At 45.2% G+C, this 25,208-nt stretch overlaps 1 protein-coding gene across 14 annotated transcripts in view; it reads right to left on the bottom strand.

The window, feature by feature from the left end:
• Positions 1 to 25,208, bottom strand: part of GRB10 (growth factor receptor bound protein 10) — a 200,060-nt gene that overhangs the window by 29,678 nt on the left and 145,174 nt on the right. For all 14 annotated transcript variants that reach the window (XM_074379689.1, XM_074379682.1, XM_074379679.1 and 11 more), the window contains 2 exons: positions 8,231 to 8,387; positions 357 to 472 (listed from right to left, as the gene is read on the bottom strand). In XM_074379689.1, the coding sequence (XP_074235790.1) occupies positions 357 to 472; positions 8,231 to 8,387 (273 nt within the window). The remainder of the gene's footprint in view (positions 1 to 356; positions 473 to 8,230; positions 8,388 to 25,208) is intronic.

Genomic DNA, 25,208 nt, shown 5'->3' with positions numbered 1-25,208 from the left:
TATTTCCTATTTGCAAACAATGAGTTTTTCTTCTGCTGTGTGCTTCACCAGTTTAACTGAGAACTTTCAAAATAACGGAAAATGCCCAGCCTCCCCAGCTCTTGTCTTAAGAGACAAACCCCCTTTGCAGTGTCTGTTTGAAGAAGGAGACCTCTCCCTTCAGCCAGTCCCAGGCACATTTAGTGAAGCACCAGAGACTGGGTTTCAACGAAGGATTGAACTTCATGAAACTGCAACTCCGATTCTCACACCCATACACTACTCCTTACCTGTCACTCTCTGATACTATAAAACCCAAGTATAAACTTCAAGATTTCAAGAGTCCCAAACCCCAAACATGAAGACGTAAGACTTACCATTGGATTTTTAAAGAACTCGTATTTTGCGTAATTCTTCCTGAATATAAATTTACTCTCACTGGCCATGGTACTCTCCACCTGCACCACCACCTCATGGTCTTCCAGGCACCTCTCTGCAGGGGCAAAGCATCGTGTGTGAGACGCAACAGATGGGAAAATCATGGTAGCTTTACAACCACATGCAAGATCTGTTCGACTTTCTATTCTTCTTTAAACGTTATGAATGAAGATGAGGTCAGGAAGGAAACCAAATTTAAATCTCTCTTTAATGCACTACCAAATGCGTAAGAGGTCTTAAAACACACAGCATGAGGACTTCAGGTCCATACTTATTCTTACATACTTCTTTTGAATTTGGTATCAGCCAGATATTAAGGGAACAAGTCCCTAAGAATCTTAGCCAATGATTTTTCCCTTAAGAAATTTCAACTCTTGTAAAGAACAGACTATAACAGGTGAGAAAATATTCAAAGACAAAGGAGAAAGGATTTGAAAGTGGTGGGGAAGGAGGGGGATGACCAAAGAGGATGCAGAGATGGAAGCAGGTGGAAGCTTTTTGATGACATGAGACTTGGTTGCCTGAAATGATGGTGGTATATGTGGAGGGAGGGACCGTGATGAACAGGAGACCGTGCACACACAGACATACTCATCTTTCACGCCAAAGCCCGCACACGCCACATCATGGAACAGTTCTCATTGACTGAATTACATGTGAAGGCAGGGGAAGAGAACACACTCCATGCTCCAGCACCCACTGTGCACACGCACGCACGCACGCACACGCCCCCTTCACAGCATCTTACACAGCAGCACTGTCCCCAGAAAGAGAAAGGTCGCTTCCCTCACTGCTTGAACACAGTGGTTCCAGGTGGAGTGGGACGAACTCGAGAACAGTGTGTGCCTGGAGAGGCCCCACTGCTCCCTTTCATGGCAGTTACATCCCTTCCCAGGCACCTCCTCAGAAACTGTCATGGGAGGGTGGTGGCCACGTGAAACTACCTTGTTAAATCATGGAATAAACAACATGAGCAAATCTATGCCAGGGTCGACGTGTGAACTCGTTCTAAGACGGTACAGATTCACGTGCTATGGAATTGACAACAGGGCAGTCCTGTCTTCCCAGTAAGCCCCTACCCTCCTCTCCTGCTGCCAGACTGGAATCTTGAGAAAAGTTTTATCTTGGAAGGAAGGAATGAAGTTAAAGGCAAAAGCATTTCTGAGTCAAAGTGGTGTTAGAATGCGGAAAAGACTTCCGGTCTACAAAGAACTGTGGCCATGGCATGCATCTCTGATGGCCCTGACTGGGATGCAGAAGCAGATTCTGAGCTGATTTGTGCTCGGCCTTGGTTTTGACATGACAAGGAAAGGACTCCTTGGTAAAAACACATTTAAAGCCAGACTTTGTGAAGAAAAGGAATTTTCTCCCCATGGCTGCCAAAAAGCTCAGACCTGGCACCACCGGCAGGTGCAGAGCAGTTCCCATTTGTCCCTGCCTTGGAGGGAATGCTGCTAGCAACATGTGAGCCAATCCATGGCACTCATGTCTCCCCATCACAGGAAGACAGAAACCAAGAACGTGTGATGAAAACGGTTGTTTGCTTTCCAGAAGGAGGTTGGGCTCGAGGTCATTCATTGAAAATGGATTTTCCAGAAGGAAAATAAATCAATGACTTCCATTGAGATGTTTATTCAGAGAAAAATGTCTTTCTGTAGTTACAGGAAAAAAACAAAAACCCAAAACCCAAACCAACAATCTAATAACCTGCTGATGGCTGATTTATAGAACTAACAATTTTTATCAGGCAAAATAAGGAGAAATACAAATGGGAGGCAACAGCTACCTAAGTGGGGAGAATAGGTCTGTTTCCAAAGCAAAGGGCATTTTGTCTCCGAAGAACCCCAAGGAGAGCCAAAGAGGAAGCCTGGGGCAGCCCCCAGCCCTAACGGGGTGGCCAAGCCCACGCAGGCTCCCATCCTTGCGGACAACACTTTCCTGTCTCCCTGCGCCTGCCCTGGAAAGACCATGGGCAAGTTGCACATGGCAGTGTAAACATAAGTGTGTGGGGGGGCGGGGGGGGATGTCCCTGGTGGTCAGGTTCAGGTGGACAGGTGAGGGCTTGGTGTCCTGGCAAAGGGAGGCCTGGACGCTTGGGGCAACTGGTGGGCTGCCACACCGACTGTGTATACTGAAAGGAGTGTGCTTTTCCGATGCTGGTGACCCCAGAGGGCAACTAGCATCCCCAGAGGTGAGTCCCAAGACAAACAAAACATCAATTCCCTTTTCCTCACTCACAGCAGGTCACCCAACACAATGTGGCCGGTGACCCCTTTCCCAGAGAGCTAGAGCTGTGCAGCCTCCAGATGCAGCTGAATGCCCGAGGCACAAATGCCCTGGGGAACCAGTGTTCCAGTCGGCTGTTGACCGCACTACATATGTTCAAAGATCTTTCCTCCAGTTTTAATTTTCCCTGTGATTTAAAGACATGTATTTTCAAATGACCCTGTGTGATTCTAAACAATCACATCACTCTCTATACACTGCTATGATTACAATGGCCCTAAGTTAAATGGGAATGCTACTTTTCAAGATAATCTTCCAAACGTCATTTCTGAAAAAATGGAAAAGGCAAAAATTCCTTGAAGTACATTTGTATTTTTCAGATTTCTGAAACTAAGGCTGGCATTACTCTACTCCTCAAGAAAAAATTATTTCAATATCAAGACAACTCAAAAAAGACAACTCCTTGCCTTAACCCTTGCAGCTAAAGTGTGATTCCTGGGCAGAAAGCTGTGCTGCCCGCTTGGCAGTGGAGGGGCCGTGGCAGAGCCGGCACACAGAGCTCGCACACCCCACTGACTCGGCCTCACACCGAGCTACGCCCTTGGGCCACTCCCTGCCCATCACTCCTCAGCACAGCCCACCCGAGGAAGAGAAAGAGCTGTCAGCAAGCTCAGGGCTTTCCCAGGCTAAGAAACTGTCAACGGAGTCATCAGTGAGATAGCCCTGACATGTGAATAAGCCCCTAAGTGGACTTCTTTCTATTTACAGATTTTAGTGGGAGAAAGGACATCTTTTGTTGCTTTTCAAATGTAAAAGGGAGACAGACATAAAACCAGCCTGCGAAACGCCCCCTCTAATCAGCAAGGGTCAACAGGCGCCGGCTGCCTCTCTCTCCACACCTTTCTGCATGTCAAGCTGCCAGCATCCAAAAGCGTGGCAGCCACAGCGCCTCCAGTTACTGCCACGGCGTTTCTCATCTGACCAGGAACAAACGCAAAGCTGTAAACTCAAAAAGGGCGCGGTGGCTCAAGCCTGTAATCCCAGCACTTTGGGAGGCCGAGGCGGGTGGATCACAAGGTCAAGAGATCGAGACCATCCTGGTCAACATGGTGAAAACCCGTCTCTACTAGAAGTGCAAAAAATTAGCTGGGCATGGTGGCACGTGCCTGTAATCCCAGCTACTCAGGAGGCTGAGGCAGGAGAATTGCCTGAGCCCAGGAGGCGGAGGTTGAGGTGAGCCGAGATCGCGCCATTGCACTCCAGCCTGGGTAACAAGGGCGAAACTCCGTCTCAAAAAAAAAAAAAAAAAAAAGGACTCGTTGCTCTTTCTGTTTCAACCTAATCCTTGGGATAACAGAATTCCTCAAATCCTTGGAATCTAGAGGATCTGGCGGACACCCTCTTCTCTTTACTGTGTTCTCTGTGTAAGTTCCAGCTTCTCCCAGATTCTCTGACCTTAGTCTGCCTGACGTCTACAGATACTTACGGCCTGGGTGCAAGAGCCCGAGGCAACGGATGCCCCCACATTGCCAGGGATGGCTTTATCTGCGATCCCACTTTCAAGTTCAGGGGGCATCAAGAGACTGGTTTTGTATGTTTACATTTGTATTTTTCAAAATTCCTTTTATCTTTTATTTCTGAGGCAGGGTCTGGTTCTGTCACCCAGCTGGAGTGCACAGTTCTCTGCAGCCTCAATCTCCTGGGCTCAAGTGATCCTCCCGCCTTAGCCTCCCGACATGCTGGGACTACAGGCGTGAGCCACTGTGCCTGGCCAAAGATTCCTTTTAAAATATAATTTGTTTGTTTGATACGTCTGCAGGTTGACTCTTTAATATGGCTGCGTCCTCCATGTGTGAGGCTGCCCTGGCTAAAGTGAACCTTCCAGAGACTTGCAGCTCAGGGCAGAAGGGATGGAGACACCTTCCAAAAGACCTGCCCCGTTCTGGCAGCCCCAGCTGGACTTACTGTTAGCTGCTGAGTGGCCTGCGTCAGGGACAGTGCTTTCATGGCTGAAAGCTCCCCGTCAGACACAGAGACTGAGAGAACCTGGGGCTACTGCTAACACAGAAAGGGACCATTTAAAGGGACAAGTGAACTGGGGATTGTAAAACAGACCACCAGTCACTAGGGCTTTGCCTAACAGGACGAGGGGTTTTGCAACAACTTTTCCAAGTGCTTCCAGTGGTGAATGTCCCCAGGAGCTGACACTGGGAAGGGTTACATGACCTTGCTCTGCTCATAGGAGTCCATCTCTGTTTGCCCACAAGCATGGTGCAGAGGGGACAGGACAACCCACCCCCAGCCAGAGGAGCTGCTCTCCTGAGTGACAGCAGGCATGCCACTGTTGCTGCCAATGGAGGGTGACCATTGCAGAGGAGCGATGCCCTGCAAGATGCAGACACCCACGCATGGGGCTCTTCTCCCGCGGAAAGGGAGCCACCTGCTACAGGCTATCTTGGGTACTGCCATCACGTTTTCTAAAGCTATCACTTCCTTCTGGAAAGGTTTAATATTATTAAGGGACTGATACTTTAGCTGTTAACGATCCTTATACAGGTTGAGTATCCCTCATCCTAAATGCCTGGGATGAGAAGCTTTGGGTTTTTTTTTTTTTTTTAATTTTGGAATATTTGCATTATATTTACCAGTTCCAAAAATCAGAAATGCTTCAATGAGCATTGCCTTTGAGCATCAGATCAGTATTCAAAAAGTTTCAAACTTTACAGCATTTCAGATTTCAGATTTTTGGATTTGGGATATTCAAACAGTAATAATTATACTTTGAAAACTTCAATTTTGGAGGCTACACATAGGCTTAAAATGCTATCCAACTTGGGTGCCCCACACCCTCAATTATGGGGAGTTTGGGTTACAATCTGCCTTAGTATCTGCCTTATGGATTTGCAAGCACTTGCCTGGCTTTTGCCCCCGCCACCCACCTGGTGTATGTCCACATCCCTGTGAGAATACCCGACATATAATTACCTAGGAAAGCACTCTCTCCCAGGAGATAGCAATGTCTGGGGATGTGCCCTGAGAGTCAGAGGGCCAGAAGGGCCCAGGAATACCACCCGCAACAAAGAAGAATCCCCTACTGGCCCTGTGGCTCTTGCGTTCCAGTCCAAGGGGGATGAAGCTGAGATACCCAACGGGCTCTCTGAGAGGCACCCTGCAGCCCTGCATTTTCTCACTAGTGAGCTTCTGATAGTTGAATGCTGCTACATCATGGCAGAAATAAGATTTTTTAGTTAAATAGCAACTTAAATCAATTTTTTTAAAAAACACTAAGTGATAAGGCTGGGCCACAAAACAGTATTCAAGAGAAGTTCTAGGGATGGGGATGCAGAAGCTCCGAGTCAATCAGAATGAGTCCGGGGGGTGCTGACCTTATAGGCTGGTGAAACTTGGTGGCTCTAAAAACTTGCAAAGTCCTCTGCAAACCCACCTGATAGAAAAATGTGTTTACAAGTCACTAGTAAGAATGGAACTGGTGGTGAGAAAAAAAACTGAGGAAGGAGAGGAAAGACATTCTAAGGGATTTCCCGCATCCTGGCTGTGTAAGGTTTGTTAATGTGTGTGTGTGTGTGTGTGTGTGTGTGTGTGTGTGTGTGTGTGTGTGTGTGTGTAAGAGGACCTAAATTTTGACATAAATGTTCCTTTTTCTTTTTGATCATTTCACTTGCTTCTTTTTCCCTTTTTCCTTTTTATACTTAATTTCAAAATAAAGTATCATCGTCTCGTAGAGTGTATTAAGTCCATCCATAAAGAAGAAAAAGACAAGGTGTGTAAATATCGCATCCCTACACATCCTGTGTGCCTACGCACATTTCTTTTCCTATTCTCTCAGAGTAATGGTTCTTCATCTGGTTATTGTTAAAGTTTTAATGTATCATTTATTTATCTCTCACATGACAGTCTGGAAATCAATGGTATCACATGAAATAGATAACTCAAAACTTCTGAAACATTCCTTGCATGTTCAAATTTTATGTATGTATATCTGTACCCAACTCCTACATGTCTTAAGTGTGTCAAATTATATTCAAATACTAAATATCTGCAGAATTCCCTTCCATAGTTCTTTTAGATGAAAAAAAAATCGGACTTTTGAATGGGCTTTCAACAATAATCACTGTCAAACTATACAGACTTGTTTTTAAGGTTTTATATTATACATATTTTCCCTACATGTATATCCACATGTAGAGACATATGCTGAAGGTTTCCCGCTATTGTTTAATTTCCAAGTTACTGTGTGTCAGCAGGTGCTTTTGGCAGCCTTATCAGACCCTGGTAGGATCCACTCATGGACGTCCCAAGCTGGAGGCTGAGACAGCCAGTCTCCATGGGAACAACTGTGATATCACAGCCCTATCTGTGGACCTCATGAGTGATGCTGGCAGGAGAAGCTGCTTGTGACAATGGAGGAGAAGGCTTCTGACTTCACACGAATGCATCTGGCAATCAGTAGAGATGGGAGAGAAACCAGCAAGAGTTCTATCTGATTCCTTTGCATAGCGTGTACCTAAAGTACAGGGCACACTACAAAACAGGGACTTAAGGTGACATCAGCTCAAATTTCCACTGCATTATTTAGGCTGAAATTGTATAATACTACCTGGAAGAATGCTACTCAGTTAAATAAACAGTCCAGACCTAGAGCCTTAAATTCGATTTTTTAACCTTTCGAAAAAGAGGTTCATGAGAAAAATTTAGAACGATGGGAAGTTTCCAATCTGTGTTGTTTTTCTCTCCTTCAAGACATGGAAGAAATATAACTGTTGATTTAGAGAAAATTATGGTTTTAAATATTTCCCTATGACTTTGTAAAAACTATATTTTATCCGATAAGAATTTAAGCAAAAATCTAAAAAGCTTTTTTACCTAAAATAAGCCACCTGAATAAAATACCTCAATAGTCAATGTCTTCAAATATTCTGTGATACAAAATGTTCTCTTGCTTTTCAGCAAGAGACACACATGCGTACGCCACACACACACACACACACACACACACACACACACGTATGCTGTTGAAGGCATTATTAACCAGCGAGCAGAGATGCCACGTTAACACTCAACTCTAACTTAGAGCAAAGTGCTTCATAATGGGCTCCAATTCCCAGCAGACCTCTCTGCACTTTGCTGCCTGTAACCATGGCTCCCTTCTTCCATCAGCTGAGGAGCTGCTCTCAGAAAGGCAGCTGCAGTCCTGTGCAAGGCCGGCTCTCACCAGGGCGCCTCCCTCCTGTCCCCACCCACAGGTGTGCCACAAGTTCCCTGTGGCTCTGACAGCTGGGGAGACTGTACAAGCCACAGAGAACAGCGGTATGTCTGAGCCCTTGGGAAGTCACTGCCTCAACCATCCAAGGCAAGATTCCCAAAGCACTAGGGAAAGGGGGCTGGGGGAAGGAAAGTGAAATTTTAGGAGAAACAGAAGAGGCAGGAGAGTCGAGGGCAACCCAGAGACTGCCTGCTAGTTTGGGGGGAGACACTGCAGTCACACCTTTGGCATTTGGCAGTGGTGGTCCGCATTCGATTGCACCCGAGCATCCCGGGTGCCACTCCGGTTCCGACGGTTCCCTACCTAATCCCAGGTGCGGGTGGTGCTCCACGAGCGTCCAGCTGTTGTCATCCACACAGTGACTTTTGTAAACCAGCAACTGGCACAGGTCCCTGGCTGTCATGTCTGCTAGAATCTCCACCACTTTGCTCGTCCCATCTTCACTAAAGACTTTAACATCCTGCAACACACAAAGGGGATACTTACAGATAAACGACTTCAGATTTTCAAGAAATAAAAACGGAAACAAAAGAAAACAGAAAAAGACTAAGAACAGTAGCGCTCCAACACACGGGAACTGGTTTTCCAGGCAGCCGACAGGTCCCCGCTGGCTGCAGGGATGTGACTCTCCCTCCCCGCCTCCCCTTTCCACCTCCTGCGGGCAGAGCAGGTAGGATTACAACATGACACTCTTAAAATGCCCAGGGCGACTCGTGGGAACATACAGCACACAGCTAAACCACCAAACCTGTCTTAAGAAGCAACAGGATTCACAGGATTCCTTCAAAATACCTCTGGTGGTCTCGGGGTTGGACATTTTACAGATGAACCAATTGAAAAAACAATCAAAGCACAACAAATTCTATGAATCTCCCTCTCCCCATCATAACTTTTGGTGAGTCCACCTATTTTCCCAGGGCACAGGGTCCAGCAGCAGCACCTCACAGACACCGAGGCTCAGGGTGGAGTGGGCATGAATTAATTCAAAAGAAGGGCATAAAAGAAGCACTCACCAGATTCTTCAGCCCCTAACCCCTACCAAGTTACAAGCAAGCTTCATTTGCCCAGTACTGTTCAAACCCGTGAACACTGAGCAGCTCCAGGACAAGGCACAGAGAGGGGGCGTCCAGAGGACGGGAGTATGCCCGTCCCAGGCACGACCCCGCAGGAATGCACCCTGCTCAGAACACGGGTGTGTTTAACAAATCCTCACCTCAACAGCCCGGAAAAAGCAGTCAGAGGAGCAAGATGGCATTTTAACTTGCAACTGCCTCTGGTAAGGGAGCGTGTTGCCGTCTCTTCCCAGTGTCCCGGGCTGACTGTGTGTGCCCTGGTGGGCAGGATGTCTCTGGAGGCCACCGGCCCACCCGCTGGGCTCCCAGGCTGCCTTCCGCCGGCTCACTTAGGGAGTGAATCCAGCCTCGGTGATGCAATCGCCCCATGAGCTTGCTCTCCCACTCACATATGACGAGCCCGGGGCTTGTGGGTGAGGACGACAACCACAACAACTGCGACAACACAACTCTCACGCCAACTGGTCAGAAGCATCTCTGCCCGATGCTTTCCTGCGGCAGCGAAATCACACGCAGGCAGCTGAGAGGCTAAAGCACGTGTGTTCTCTGAATCCAGACCCATCTGCCAACCTCCAAATAATCTTTAGCCCACAACTGATGTGTCAGTGGCAGCTTTGGAGCTAGATCTGCAGGGTGGGCGAGAATGTCGGTTTGTCCTGACAAACTCCCTCTGAGGCTCCCCACTCTCTCGGGCCCCTTTTCTTGTATTTGGAGGGGCGTGCTTACTTGCTCTGAACTTCGATTTCCGGGGCTGGCGGGGAGTCTGACAGCAGCGGGAAGGGCCGAGAGGCCCCCTGCCTTAAGCAGGAACTGGGACCGCACCATCCTACAGGGACCTTCTTGACCCTTCTGCAGCTGGCTACCCTCAGCTGTCACCCTGGTGGGCAGGAAGGCGTCAGTGTCACTCAAGCTTGAGTTTCCAGGTGCGGGGTTAGGGGGTGGGGCGCGGGGCTCAGCGACAGTGGAGAGCCCTTCTCTGTGCGGGCAGGCTAAGCTCCCAGCAGATGGGGGACCAGCCAGGGGACAGCATTCTCAGGTAGGGTCATTGCCCTCTGCCTGCCACCTTGAGGACACTTCTCCAGCTCAAAGAAATTCCAGGGCTGGGGCTGGATCAGGACCCGGGGACTTGTTTTCAACTCGTATTTACTTTTCAAGAAATCCACCATCTCTTTTCCAGAATTTATGTGTCACTCAATGAAAGTATACCTCCCCCTAACAAGTGAAATATTCAAAGAGAGCTGACATGGCTGAATAAGTAGAAACACAATTTAAGTGAAGAAAGCTGGTCTCTGGGTTCTAGATAATAATGTTATTACAATGCATTGACATAAAAGGAAGACAGGAATTTGTAAAATATAACTGAGCTACAATGACGCTTTATAAATGTGCTAACCATCAAAGCAAATGTCTTTAGGACGAGCACATGCCTTCGGCTCCCCAAATCAGGGTTCCTAACACTCCGTCTGTCCTCAGTTTCTCAATGAGCTTATCTGCACTGAGAATATACGTGATCTTCTCTAAGAACGTGAAATTATGTTGAAGTGCCTGTTACGTAACTCCTCAAGTCCCTCTGCCACTTTTCTTGCCCAAATCAGCCCTGGCAATGGTTTTCTCGTTTTTGTTTTTGTTTTTTTTTTCAGCCCTGCCGCATTTTTCTTAAACTCTCTCCCCAACCCCTGCTGTTCCACGGCCATACCCCAAAGGTCTATAAATAGTCCGGGTATTAAAAGCTGAGATGTGCTTGGCCACACGTCCACCTCCACTCCTTTTAGGCTCCCACAGAGGCTGGGCTGGCGAGACCCCGAGGGGGCAGGGCAGGCAGCAGAATGAGCCAGACACAGAGGCAAGCAGCCTCCGGCTCCAGCGACAGGCCCCTCTGCCCGCAACACAGTGCTCTCTGGTACTGTACCCCAAGCTCACCAGGGTCCTCCAACCACACACAAAACTAAGCCCCAACGACAACACCAAGCAAGCCCTGTGTCCACCAACTACTTCAAACCACACAGCCAACACTCAGAGCAACTGATGAGGATGTTTGTAAGGAACACGCCAGGCACGAGGGCTCCTGTTACAGGGGACTACCAGCCACTGACTACGGAGCCTTTTAGAACTGGCAGTTCTAGAAGGAGCATTCTGTACAGCACCAGTAACCACCTGGGCAGTGCTGGGGGCCCAGGTCTCCTGCGGAACAGGCCTGAGTCTCCCTGGCCCATCCAGTGTTCAAGCATCTTGCATGGGGTGGGTCTAGAAGGTTCTCTGGAGCAGGTCAAGATCCTTGCCCCACAGCAGCTCACAGTTCAGCAGGAAGATTGTTACCACGGTCAGTTAATTTCCAAGGCATGACTTGTTTAGGGAATATAAGAATCTGGTAACACCAGGAGGGGTGAGAAGCTGAGACCCACAGTTCTATCCCAGTTCTATCCCGGCTTAGCCCCCTACTGGCTCTGTGTCCTCAGGCAGGTAACAAGCAATCTAAGACTTGTTTTCTTCGTCCAAGCTGTGGGAACTGCTCTGAGAATCAGTAACATAAGCAAAACACTGCGCTCAATGTATGGAAGTTACTACCTTAGTTATGACCTAGCCTGGCCTAGGGTGGAGGTTCCAAAAAGGAGCTTAGAAACAGACTGGGTCATAACCATGCTTCATCAGTAACTAGCTATGGGAACATGGCTGAGCTAGCCAGCCTCTGTGCCTCAGTTTCCTCATCTGTAAAACGGAAATCTGTAAGCAGCACCAGCCTCACAGTGTTGCTATGCCATGGGTTAATGAGATAACCTCTTGAAAAGATCCCAGCCCCCGGCACCTGCCCTCCCTGGGACGTGCTTGGATCCACTGTGGATCTGAGAACACTGCAGGCTCCAGCTGAAGGCCAGCGGACCACCACGGAAGGGTGCAGAGGCGGGACCCTGAGGGCTGCTTCCAACTCAGGATTCCAACTGTGAGAAAGCAAACCTCAGGACCAGTGTGATGCAGCAGGAATAACTCAGCCAGAAAAGCCAGCCCCCAAATCCTCAATGTCCTTTTCTCTACTGCAAAAAACAAAACCCAAAACCAAACCAAACAAAAAACCTTAATAGCTAATTGCTTTTAAAAATAAAACAGTAATATTAAAGAGGGCATAATTATGTCAACAGCATGAAAGTCTGTCCTTTTAGAGTTAGTTGGGGAAGGAATGGTTTGCACAGACCCATGCCCCGGGCTGGCTTGACACTGAATCCCATCACAAAAGCCCTGAAGTGCTAATAGAAGGTTCCATGTTTCCCAGACTTCCTGCTGTCACTTTTTACATATTCACTGCATGGATAAAAAAGCAAGAGCTTAGTTTTTTGCAAACTTAAAGGAAGAAGTTTAAGAACAATTGGAGTTGAAGGTAGATCGTATCTCCAGGGCCCCAAACTCCACTCTGAGGCACCTAGTTCTTTGTCTCAGTGGTCCCCACAGGTTGATGTGTGTGGGCGTCATTGAGGCCCCTCCCTGCTGTCAATCTTAGCACAGACCCTCACTCCTGCTTCCCGCGACAGTCAGACCTTGCTGTTGGCTGATTTACAGGCTCAGGGTATCTCATTACTGCATCCAAAAGACCTCCTGACTGGCGGCGAGTCTTTGCTCAAGGCTCAGCAATAATCATCTTGTAAAAATAGCAAATGGGACACTCTCTTTGTCCTCTTCCAGCGGTCTGCAGTGTAAGCTGTCCCTGGACAGGAGGCCTGGCCTCCAGGGTGCACACACTGACCACAGTAGCTGGGATCCACACCCACACTGAGACCTTCACACAGAAACCGAGACATCGAGGGCTTCTGGGCCAGCAGCTCTTGGGATCAGTTTCGTCCTAGTTCTTAATCTTTGTCTAACTTAATTTTTAGCTCAAAAGCTCTCTTAGCATGTAATGTAAACTGGGGTTTTTAGTAACTCTGGTAAATATTAGTGGTAAATGTTTTAGAGAAGCCAGGTTGTAATCACAAGGCCAGGGGGAGGTACCCACGGGGGAAGAGTAACTATCAAAGCAGGTAAAGGGCCCGAAGACGTGACCCAAGGTGGTGAATGTGGAAGAAATCCTGTTCTGGGTAACATACCCTACCCTACCTGGCCTCAGCCGGGCCTGGAGGAGGAAGCAGGAAGGCTGCTATGCCAGGAAGGCGGAAGAAGCCTTAACTCCGCGGCATATGTCTCAGCCCCTTTGATGGGAGGAAAAACTATTTCTGGAAGGCAGAAAGCTTGCCGGATGTCACGGAGGTGGAAAGTACCAGAGCCAGGATCTAACCAGGGCTCCCCTTCCTGCCTCTCCTTGCCTTTCTTCTCCACTGCAAGCCACTACACCAAGCATGTGCCAGGTAGGCTCCAAGGCCTCACACAAAAAGGCTTTTGATTCTGTGTGGCCATGAAGCCTTCATACTGGACAGACCCAGAAGCCTGGAAGTTTAGGATAAATTACATTTACTTCAGACTAGGGCAGAACCAACCAAGTAGGCTAAATTAATCTCAGCAAAAAGGAATGTACTTCTGCCACTAGTTTTTAGTTCTGTTTTAAATTAATGATGTTATTTCCTGATATAAGGGACGATAACTGAACCACTATGTGTGATAACATGGCTCTACTCACCATGAGAACACGCATAATAATCCTGTTCAATTATATAGTGACTCAAACTCAAACTTACTTAAAAGAAATGTGCTTCATATACACCATGGAATACTATGCAGCCATAAAAAATGATGAGTTCGTGTCCTTTGTAGGGACATGGATGAATCTGGAAACCATCGTTCTCAGCAAACTGACACAAGAACAGAAACTCAAACACCGCATGTTCTCACTCATAGGCGGGTGTTGAACAACGAGAACACGTGGACACAGGGAGGGGAGCATCACACACTGGGGTCTGTTGCAGGCAGGCTAGGGGAGGGACAGCAGGGGGTGGGGAGGGATAACGTGGGGAGAAACGCCAGACACACATGATGGGGGGATGGAGGCAGGAAACCACATTGCCGTGTATGTATCTATGCAACAATCCTGCATGATCTGCACAGGTACCCCAGAACCTCAAGTACAATTTAAAAAAAAGAAAGAAAGAAAGAAAGAAAGGAAGGAAGGAAGAAATGTGTTTAATAGCCTGCACTGTCCCACCTGAAATGGTTTGTTGGTAGCCTGGGAGCAGTTCAGCTGGGGCTTGACCCTGAGGCCTGGTCTCAGCTCCCCAGGACTCAGCACACTGCCCAGGGCTGTGGAGATGGGACTTCTGGCCTGATTTCAAATAATGGAGACACCCCCACTGCTGGAACACAGCGATGAGTGTGGCGTCGGTTCAAATGGTGCCATGGGAGGCAGGTGCCCTGCCCTTAGTGAGACCGGACCTGGAAGGGTGAGGCCTGATTGCTGCAGGGAGTCCTGAGGTCCTGAACACCAGGAGCGCAGGGTGGTGTGGGTGACTTGGGAGGAGTCTAGTCGGGTGAGTCTGCTGCTAGGGCTGGATGCTGGAGGGACACTCACAGGGTTGGGGGAGTGTGACCTGGCAATCTCTAGGGCTACCTGCTAGGCTAAGCATCCTGGCTACTCCTCCTCCTGAACAGACTCTGTGGCATAGGAAAGGCAACCATGTTGCACCCTAGAGGGTTGTCCCAGTGGCCTGAGAGCTGCCCCTAGACCCCCGCCAAAGCTGACACTTGCACCTGCCCTGGAGAGCCTGGTCACAGACTTGCCAGACCCAGCCCTGCCCAGCTCTGCTGCCTCTAGCCAGGCTGGTGGCAGAGTGCAGGACGGGATCCCTGGGAATTCCGCCCATGGCCAGGGAAACCCTGGTATTTCCCCAAATCAACCAAGGCCAAGAATTCCACTGCTATTACTGCAACTGCCTCTCAACGGCAAGCGCCACCTACTGGCCTGTTGGGTGAACTGCATAACTCCATGAAGTGCCCCGAGGTGGGGGAGCCTCCTGAAACCTCCACCTCCCCGTTTCTCTGTAGGAGACTGACCACAGGCCCCAAACACTGTTACTACAACCTACAAACAGCTGGCATTTGAGGAAATCACTGCACTAAAGCTGTCTATAACCAAGTAATTCAGAAGAGCCTTGCTCCCCTAAAAGTACAGAGAAGTAAAGCCAAGCCAAAGGAATTTAACCAACATACAGAATAGTCATATTCTCAAGGTGGAGGAGAGAAGGAAAGAGTCCTACCAAAGGAAGGTAAATTAAAAAAAATAAGTAACAGCTTCCACAGATGAGAAGAAACCAACATAAAAACTCCAGCTCCACAAAGAAACAATGTTGGGACATCCACATTAGCCCTCTAGCAATGGCTCCTAACCACAAGGAAAACTTAGAAGTGACAGATACAAGAATTCAAGATATGGAGTGTAATGAAACCCAATCAGACCCAAGAGGAAGTTGAAAACTAACACAAAAAAACCAGAACAGTAATTCTGGAGATGAAAGAATATACATATATGTATTTTAAAAAACAAGCAACTTATGGAAATAAAGTCACTGAAAGAATTTTAAGAAACAGTTGAAAACTTCAACAATAGAGAAGAAATTCTCTACTCAACAACAGAGAATTCTATTCTCAACAACAGAGACAGAAATTCTTCTGTCAAGGAGACTTGAAGACTAGTCTTTCAAATAACCCAGATAAGAAGAAAAAATAAATTTTTGTTAAAAAAATAAAGTCTTTGAGAAATGTGAGATTATTTAAAGCAACCAAACCTAGGACTTATAGGTATTCCTAACGGAGAAGAAAAAAAATAAGTTTGGAAACATATTTGAAAGAATAACTCAGGAAAATTTCCCCCAAGTTGCTAGAGATGTAGATATGCAGATATAAGAAATTCAGAGAATCTATGAGAGATACACAGAAGATGCACACTCCCCAAAGAATACAGTCATCAGATTAATTCAAGGTCAACATGAAAAAACAAATCTTAAAAGCAGCTAGAGAGATGTGTCAAATCAGCCATAATGGAAATCCCATTAGACTAATAGTGGACTTCTCAGCAGAAACCTTACAAGTCAGAAGAGACTGGGGGTCTATTTTTAGCTTCTTTTAAGAAAAAAGAAATGTAAGTCAAAAATTTTGTATTCTACCAAACTGAGCTTCAAAAATGAAGGAGAAATAAAGTGTTTCCCAGATAAGCCTGTGTTGAGGGAATTTGTCACTTCTAGACAAATCCTATAAAAAAATTCTCAAAGGAGTTATAAACATGGAAAGAAAAGGATGATACTCACCATCATAACAGCACACATAAGTAGACAAAGCTCACAGATTGTATAAAGCACTTACACAACTGAGACTACAAATAAACCAGCTAACAACACTGTGACAAGAATAAAACTTCAAACACCAATATTAACCTTGAACACAAATGGTCTAAATGTTCCACTTAAAAGACATGGACTGGCAAGCAGGATAAAAAAAACAAGACCCAGTCATCTGCTGTCTACAGGAGACCCACCTGATGGCTAAAGACACCTACAGACTCAAAGTAAACGGGTAAAAAAAAAGATTTATCATGTAATGGAAAACAAATGTGAGCAGGAGTAGCCACTCTTCTGTCTGATAAAACAGATCTTAACAACAGCGAACACAAACCAACAAACAAAAAAGACAATGAAGGGCATTATATAATAAGAATGCATTCAATACAAGAGGACTTAACTTCTGGAAATATGTGCACAAACACCAAAGCACCCACGTCCACAAGACAAATACTACTACATCAAAAAGCAGAGAATGACAGCAATAAAATAACAGTGGGGGACTATAACACCCCACTGACAACACTAGACAGGTAGCTGAGGCAGAAAGTCAACAAAGAAACTCTGGACTTAAGCTAGACCTTACCAAACAGAAATAATGCTGGTGCTTAGGAAGGCACCAGCAGAATACACATTTTTCTCATCTGCACATGTAACAAAACTGATCAGATATTTTGCCACAAAGCACATTTCAACAAATTTTTTTAAAAATGAAAATCATATCAAGTATATTCTTGGACCACAGTGTAATACAATTAAAAATCAATACCATAAGGAACTCCCAAAACTATACAAATACATGAAAACTAAAAAATGTGCTCCTGAATGCCTTTGGGGTAAGCAATGAACTTAAGGTAGAAAAGTTTTTTTTTAATGAATGAAAATAGAGGCACAACACATCAACACCTCTGGAATACAGCAAAAGTAGTGCTAATAAGCAAGTTGGTAGTGTTAAATGTCTACATCAAAAAGACAAAAGGTCTCAAATTAACAACCTTAATGTCACACCTCAAGGAACCAAAAAAAAAAAAAAAAAAAAAAAGAACAAAACACAAAGCTAGCAGGAGAAATAAAATAAAGATCAGGGCACGATTAAGTATTATTGAGACCCACCACCCCCGCCAGAAAACAAAACAACAACAACAAAAAACACCACAAAGGGTCAATGAAATAAAAAGTTGGTTCTTTGAAAGGATAAATAAAATTGATAGCTAGCAAGTTTGACCAAGAACAAAAGAAGATTCAAATGAGCACAATTAGAGATGAAAAAGGTGACATTACAACTGATACCACAGAAATACAAAAGATCATCACAGATTATTATGAACATTTCTATCCACACAAACTAAAAAATCTAGAGGAAATGGATAATTCCTGGAAACATACAACTTCCTGAGACTGAATCAGGAAGAAACAGAAATCCTAAATGGACCAGTAGGGGTAACAACATTGAATCAGTAATTTTAAAAATCTTCCAATTAAAAAAGAAAAGCCAGCCCGGCGTGGTGGCTCAAGCCTGTAATCCCAGCACTTTGGGAGGCCGAGGCGGGTGGATCACGAGGTCGAGAGATCGAGACCATCCTGGTCAACATGGTGAAACCCCGTCTCTACTAAAAAGTGCAAAAAATTAGCTGGGCATGGTGGCACGTGCCTGTAATCCCAGCTACTCAGGAGGCTGAGGCAGGAGAATTGCCTGAGCCCAGGAGGCGGAGGTTGCGGTGAGCCGAGATCGTGCCATTGCACTCCAGCCTGGGTAACAAGGGTGAAACTCCGTCTCAAAAAAAAAAAAAAAGAAAAAAGAAAAGCCCAGGACCAGATAGATCCACAGCTAATTTTTGTTTTTTGACAGTCTCGCTCTGTCTCCCAGGCTGGAGTGCAGTGGTGCGATCTTGGCTCACTGCAACCTCTGCCTCCTGGGTTCAAGCAATTATCCTGCCTTAGCCTACCAACTAGCTGGGACTACAGGCACGTGCCACCACACCTGGCTAATTTTTGTATTTTCTAGTAGAGATAGTAGAGACAGGGTTTTGCCATCTTGGCCAGGCTGGTCTCAAACTCATGACCTCCAGTGATTTACCTGCCTCAGACTCCCAAATTGCTGGGATTACAGGCTTGAGCCACTGCACCTGGCTCCACAGCCTAATTTTAACAGCCATACAAACAAGAGATGGTCCCAATCTTACAGAAACTATTCTAAAAATTTGAGAAGAAATTCCTCCCTAACTAATTCTATAAAACTAGTATCACCCTGACACCAAAATCAGGCAAGGACACAACAAAGAAAGATTACTACAGACCAATATCCCTTATAAACATAGATGCAAAAATCCTCAACAAAATACTAGCAAAACAAATCTGACAGTACATTAAAAAGATAATACATCATGATCAAGTGGGTTTAATTCCAGGAATGCAAGGATAGTTTGACATTGGCAGATCAATAAATGTCATTCGTCACATAAACAGAACTAAAAACAAAAACCAAATGATCCTCTAAATGGATGCAGAAACAGGATTCAGTAAAATATAACATCCCTTCATGAAGAAAACTCTCAACAAACTAGGCAATGAAAGAACACACACCAAAAGAATTACAGCCATAAAGGACAAACCCACAGCCACTGTAATACTGAATAGGGAAGAGTTGAAAGCATTTCCCCCTAAGAACTGGAATAAGATAAGAATGTCCACTCTCACCACTACTATTCAACATAGTACTGGAAGTCCTAACCAGAGCAATCAGGCAAGAGAAAGAGATAAAAGGTATCCACGTAGGAAAAGAGAAAGTCAAATTTTCTGTGTTCATTGATGGCATGATTTATTTATTTATTTTTATTTATTTATTTACTTATTTTGAGGCAGGGTCTAGCTCTTTCACTTAGGCTGGAATGCAGTGGTATGATCTCAGCTCACAGCAACCTCCATCTCCTGAGCTCAAGCGATCCTCCCACCTTACCTTCCCAAGTAGCTGGGACTACAGATATGTACCACACACCCAGCTGTAATTTGTTCTGTACATTTTTTTAGAGATGAAATCTTACTACATTGTCCAGGCTGGTCTCAAACTCCTGGACTCAAGTATGAGCCACCCACCTCAACTTCCCAAAGTGCTGGGATTACAGGTGTGAGCCACCACACTCAGTGATGACATAATCTTCTATTTAGAAAACCCTAAAGACACCTCCAAGACTCCTAGACTTAATAAACGACTTCAGTAAAGTTTCAGAATACAAAATCAGCATATAAAAATCATTAGCACTTCTATACAACAATAATTTTCAAGCTGAGAACGAAATCAAGAACTCAATCTTGTTTAAAACAGCCACACACACACAACATACACACATACAATACCTAGGAATACATCTAACCAAAGAGGTGAAAGATCTCTACAAGAAAAACTACAAAATCCTGATGAAACGAATCATAGATGGTACAAACAAATGGAAAGACATCCCATGCTCATGGATTGGAATAATCAGTAACATTAAAATTACCATAATTACCCCCAAAGCAATCTACAGATTCAACATAATTTCTATCAAATTTCCAATGTCATTCTTCACAGAATTAGAAAAAAAATGATCGTAACGTTCGTGTGGAACAACAACAACAAAAAAGAGCTTGAATAGCCACAGCAATCCTAAGCAAAAAGAACAAAGCCAGAGGTATTATATTACTTGACTTCAAATTATATTGCTGAAGGAACTAAAACAGCATGATACTGGTACAAAAACAGACATACAAATCAATGGAATGGAATAAAGAACACAAAAATAAAGCCACATACCTACAACCAACTGATCTTTAGCCAAGTTGACAAAAATAAACAATGGGAAAAGGACTCTATTCAATAAATGGTGCTGGGAAAACAGGCTATCTCTATGAACATCTCTAACCACACAAACTGAAAAATCTACAGGAAATTCTAGTCATCTGCAGAACAATGAAACTGGGCCCCTGTCTCTCACCATGTATAAAAATTAACTCAAGATGGATTAAAGACTTAAATATAAGACTTGAAAATATAAAAGGCATAGAAGAAAACCTAGGAAAAAAACTTTGGACTTTGGCCTAGACAAAGAATTTATGACTAAGCCCCCAAAAGCAATGCAACAAGAATAAAAATAGACAAATGGGACTTAATTAAACTAAAAAGATTCTGTGCAGTAAGTGGACAACGTAGAGAATGGGAGAAAATATTTGCAAATTATGCTTCCAATAAAGAACTAATACCCAGAATCTACAACAAACTCAAGCAACTCGGCCAGAAAAAAAACGAATCCCATTAAAAAATGGGCAAAGAACATGAACAGACATTTCTCAAAAGAAGACATACAAGTGGCCAATAAACACATAAAGAGATGCTCAACATCACTAGTCATCAGAGAAATGCAAATTAAAACTACAATGAAACATCTTATAACACTCAGAATGGCTATCACTAAAAAGTAAAAAAAAAAAACAAAAAAAAAAAACCCACAAAAGATGTTGACAGAATAGATGTGGAGAAAAGGGAAGCCAAATACACTCTTGGTAGGAATGTAAATTAGTACAACCTATATGGAAACAGTATGGAGATTTCTCAAGGAAATAAAAATAGAATTACCATTCAACCCAGTAATCCCACTACTGGGCATCTACCCAAAGGAAAAGACATCATTATATCAAAAAGACATGTATCTGTATGTTTATCACAGCACTATTCACAATAGCAAAGGCACAGAATCAACCTAAATGTCTATCGATAGTAGATTATATTTTAAAAGTGGTAATATACACCACGGAATAGTATGTAATCATAAGAAAGAATGAAATCATGTCCTTTGCAGCAACATGGGTGGAGCTGGAGGCCATTATCTTAAGTGAAGTAACTCAGAAACAAAAAAGTAAATACTACATTTTATTGCTTACAAGTGGGAGGTAAACAACAGGTACACATCAACATAAAGATGGAAATACTAGACACTGGGGACTCCAAAATGGAGGAGGATGGAAGGAGGAGGTGAAGGTTTTAAAAATTACCTATTGGATACAATCTTCACTATTTCAGTGAGTACAGCAGAAACCCAAATCTCACCATTAGGCAATATATCCACATAACAAACTTGCACGTGTACCCACAAGTCTAAAATTTAAAAATAAACAAGTTTTAAAAGTCTGCTTTATATACCTTTTAAGTTTTCAGTGAGAATCAAAAAGATGTTAAGATGTTGTCTTTATAAACCCCTTTTTTCTAAAGGAGATAAAGTTCTAGAAATAACTAAAAAGAGTTCTTGAAAGTCAAGCATGGTTTTCAGAGACCCTAATGGGACGTTCCGCAGAGGACAGGTCTCACTGGCTAAGTGAGTGGACGGTAAGATTCGAAGCAGTAGCCTCTGCCCTTGTTTTATATCAAGTAGACAGGCTTATTTGGAAGAATCCGTTTTGATGTGCTCATCTGCATTTTTTTTTTAACTTTTGTAAAATGGCTATGCATAGACTGTTATTTTGAAAAACATAATTTTAAAAAATAGGATCATTTTGTCAAAATTAAAATTTAAAACTTAAAAAAAATCTCCCTTGGTGGATTAAAGGAGAGTAGTGCTAAGAAAGTATGGCATGAAAGGCATCTGGGCTGTGACCCTCAGTACCGGTGTCCCTGCAGGGGTCATCTCCAGAAAGGTTTAATCTGGGCTGAGGGTTCAACCTCAGTGAGCCTCCCACACAGGGGCAGGGCTCTCTTGGAGCTACCGTCCTTTGGGGCTCAGATTCCAGCAGGGATAGAGTTAGCTTGCTTTATAGTCAGGTAGAGATTTGTTTTCAGACACGACTCCTTGTTGGGTGTGTTTTTTGGATCTAAATGTTGGAGATCCCCAAATGGGCTACGTGCCATAATTTGAATTCCTGCTTTAATTGTGTGGTCATGACAGAGGCAGATAGGGACATGTTGGAGGAATGTCCCATTGCTGCCCCCTTCAAGCATCAGATGGGTGACAACCTGGAGGAAGCTTGTGGTACATGTGGAGACATCAAGGCAGCACATTAGGTTGACTGTGAGCGCTGTGCCCCTCCACCCTTCTCTCTAGAAGGTGCTGAACTTCAAAAGCATGCTATAACCCACCACTGTATTTTACCAAGAATTAGAATTTATGCATTTTCCCTTGAGTCAGACATTGCTACAAAACTTGACCATAAAGAGAATTTCACCTTTCCTCTCAAACCTATGAGAAGAGCCAGCATTCTCTCTTCTCCCTCTGGCTTATTTGCCATCCAAATGATCTCACATTTAAAATCTTCCTTTTCTTCTGACATCTCACTGACCTCACCCATGATATCTACAAGTATGAGCTCAAGTTTTTCCTAAATTGGAATTCACTTTGGGACTCTTGCCTTAACCTATTCCTTGTACATAGTTCACAGCACTCGGACTGTTTTTCCTGTAGACGGACAGAAGGTCTACGTGGTGATTACAGGCGAGGCGGGGCCTCTGGGGCCTTCCATCCTTAGCTTTGCCAGATCCCACCCCTATGGAGCTGAGCACAGAAAGGCAGGCTGCAGTACCCGGAGGCTCAGTTCCTCACATGTGACACACACACACAGCACCAGCTCCTCTCCAGGGCGAGTCACGCAGGCTTGTGGGAACGCGGTCCTGTTGCCAATCCAGTGAGCGTCTATCACTGCTGCTGGGAACGTTTTTTGTCTTTCTTCCTCTCTAAGCCCCTGGACAGAGGGTTACATCTTGCTCACTCTTCCTCGCTCTCACTCGCTCTGCATTACCTGTTCATCCGTCCGGTGAGTGAACGCTAGGAAAGAGTTGCTTGTGTCACTTCTACTACGATTGAATTTTATACTCATCAAAAAAGTTGTGGGCGGGGGGTGGGGAGGCTGTGGCCTTCATTCAAACCCACAGCTTCTTCCACTCTCAGTCTCTCAGCCAAAACGTTTTGCTTCCATTCAGCATTGCACCAAGACGTCCCTATCTGAATGGCTTTCCTCTAGTTTCCATGGCAAGGGCTCACAGGCTGGGGCTGCTGGGGACTCCAAAATAGAGGAAGATGGAAGGAACAGGTGAGGGTTGCCGGAGTGTGCAGAGGGCACGCAAGTTTTCCCAGAGGGCATCCTAAAAGCCCTGGCACCAGTGTAACGAGAACACACTCATGAGAGCTGTGAAGGGCAGTACATTTAGAACAGATAAGGAAAAGGACTTTCTTCAGGGCAGAGGCCACTTGGGGGCACTCACTTTCCTGTGTAATGACAATGACAGCAGCTGAGGGCTGCAGCCACTCATGGTCCTTGCAGCTGTGCAAAGATGGGAGGGGTGGAACCACGAGTTCCAGACACACAGATGAGGCAGACCATCACAAACACAAACACGTGGGCAGCTGCAGGGCCGGAGTCCACTCCTGCTGCCCCCAACGTCCCTGCGGCAGGACAGTCAGCTGGTGACAGTGGTGAGAGCAGGCACTGCGGACTGCCGGTGGTGACAGCCTTCTCTTGGGCTGATGCTCAGCAGCCTGAGGATTTATTGTGAGTGAGCCCAGAGTGTGTCTACAGACTGGCGCCGAGGAGGCAGGGGCCTGGGAAGGCTCAACCTGGCCAGTGGCAGAGTACCAGGAAGACTTCGAAACCCACTGCTGCTCACCTGAGGAGCACGGGGTGGGAAAAAGGTGAGGAGTCCCATGGCAGTGATAAGGGCTCTGCACAGAGGCTCCAAAATCTGGCTGTGCCCTAGCTTGCTGTGTGCCTGGGAGTTTTCTTTACTAGCTGGTCTGGGTCCTGTGGCACTCCACTTGCTGTCCCCTCCTCTTGAGCCACAGAAGCCTAAGCAGGAGGCAGAGACTAGCAGGAGAAACTGGAAAGCATGCAGCAGGGAGAGGCAGGACAAAGGGCCATGCGCTCAGAACCAGGGGCCAGAACAGCTAACCAAAGAGGACGTGGGTTTGGAAACTTGCACATACACACACACACACACACACACACGCACGCACACACGCACACACTCACAAACATGCACATGTGCATACAAACACACACATGCACACACATATATGCTGTAATACCCCTACACATATGCAAACACACACGTATACACACAAATGGTACACACACACATATGCACATACACATGCTTCATACATACATACACATACATATACACACAAATATATATACACATAGGTCGAGTATCGCTAATCTAAAAATACAAAATCCAAAAAGCTCTAAAATCTGACGCTTTTTGAATGCTGACATGATACTCAAAGGAAATGCTCATCGGAGCAGCCTGGATTTTCGGATTGGGATACTCAGCTGGTAAGTGTACTGCAAACATTTCAAAATCAGAAAATAATCTCAATTCTGAAACAGTTCTGGTGCCAAGCATTTCAGATAAGGAATACTTAATCCTTATACTCCTACACACACACACACACACACACACACACACACACACACACACACGTATATAGACACATACATACATTAGTTTTCTATGCTAAATGTAATGTGTTCATCGTAACAAATGTGGAAACTAAATAAGAAACAAAACAAAAAATAGTAACTGACGTTTCTTCAAGCAGAATGCCCACTCAAGAATGTACAGTGACAGACACACGAGGCAAGAATCATCACGACAGGACAGCACCATGGACATCTGCAGAGCGCGGAGGGTCGACACAGTCTCAATTCATCTTCCTTCAAATGACTTCCTAAGTACGAAAGGAAAATACAGGTGACCTTTGGACAACACAGGTTTGAACCATGAGAGGCCAGTTACAAGCATTTCTTTTTTCAACCAGACACAGATGGAAAATAGTCTTGATGGGATTTGAAACCTGCATATATGGAAAGCCAGCTTTTTGCATATGTGGGTTCCCAGGGCTAGTCAGGACTTGACTATCAGCGGATTAGGGTACACGCAGTGGGTCCTGGAACCAATGCCCCTTGTCCCCGAGTAAAGACTATAGTAACTTAATGCGAACC

Source organism: Saimiri boliviensis, chromosome 10 (assembly GCF_048565385.1).
Source record: "Saimiri boliviensis isolate mSaiBol1 chromosome 10, mSaiBol1.pri, whole genome shotgun sequence".
In the NCBI taxonomy this organism is placed as follows: Eukaryota; Metazoa; Chordata; class Mammalia; order Primates; family Cebidae; genus Saimiri; species Saimiri boliviensis.
This window is presented reverse-complemented; position numbering and strand designations above follow the sequence as displayed.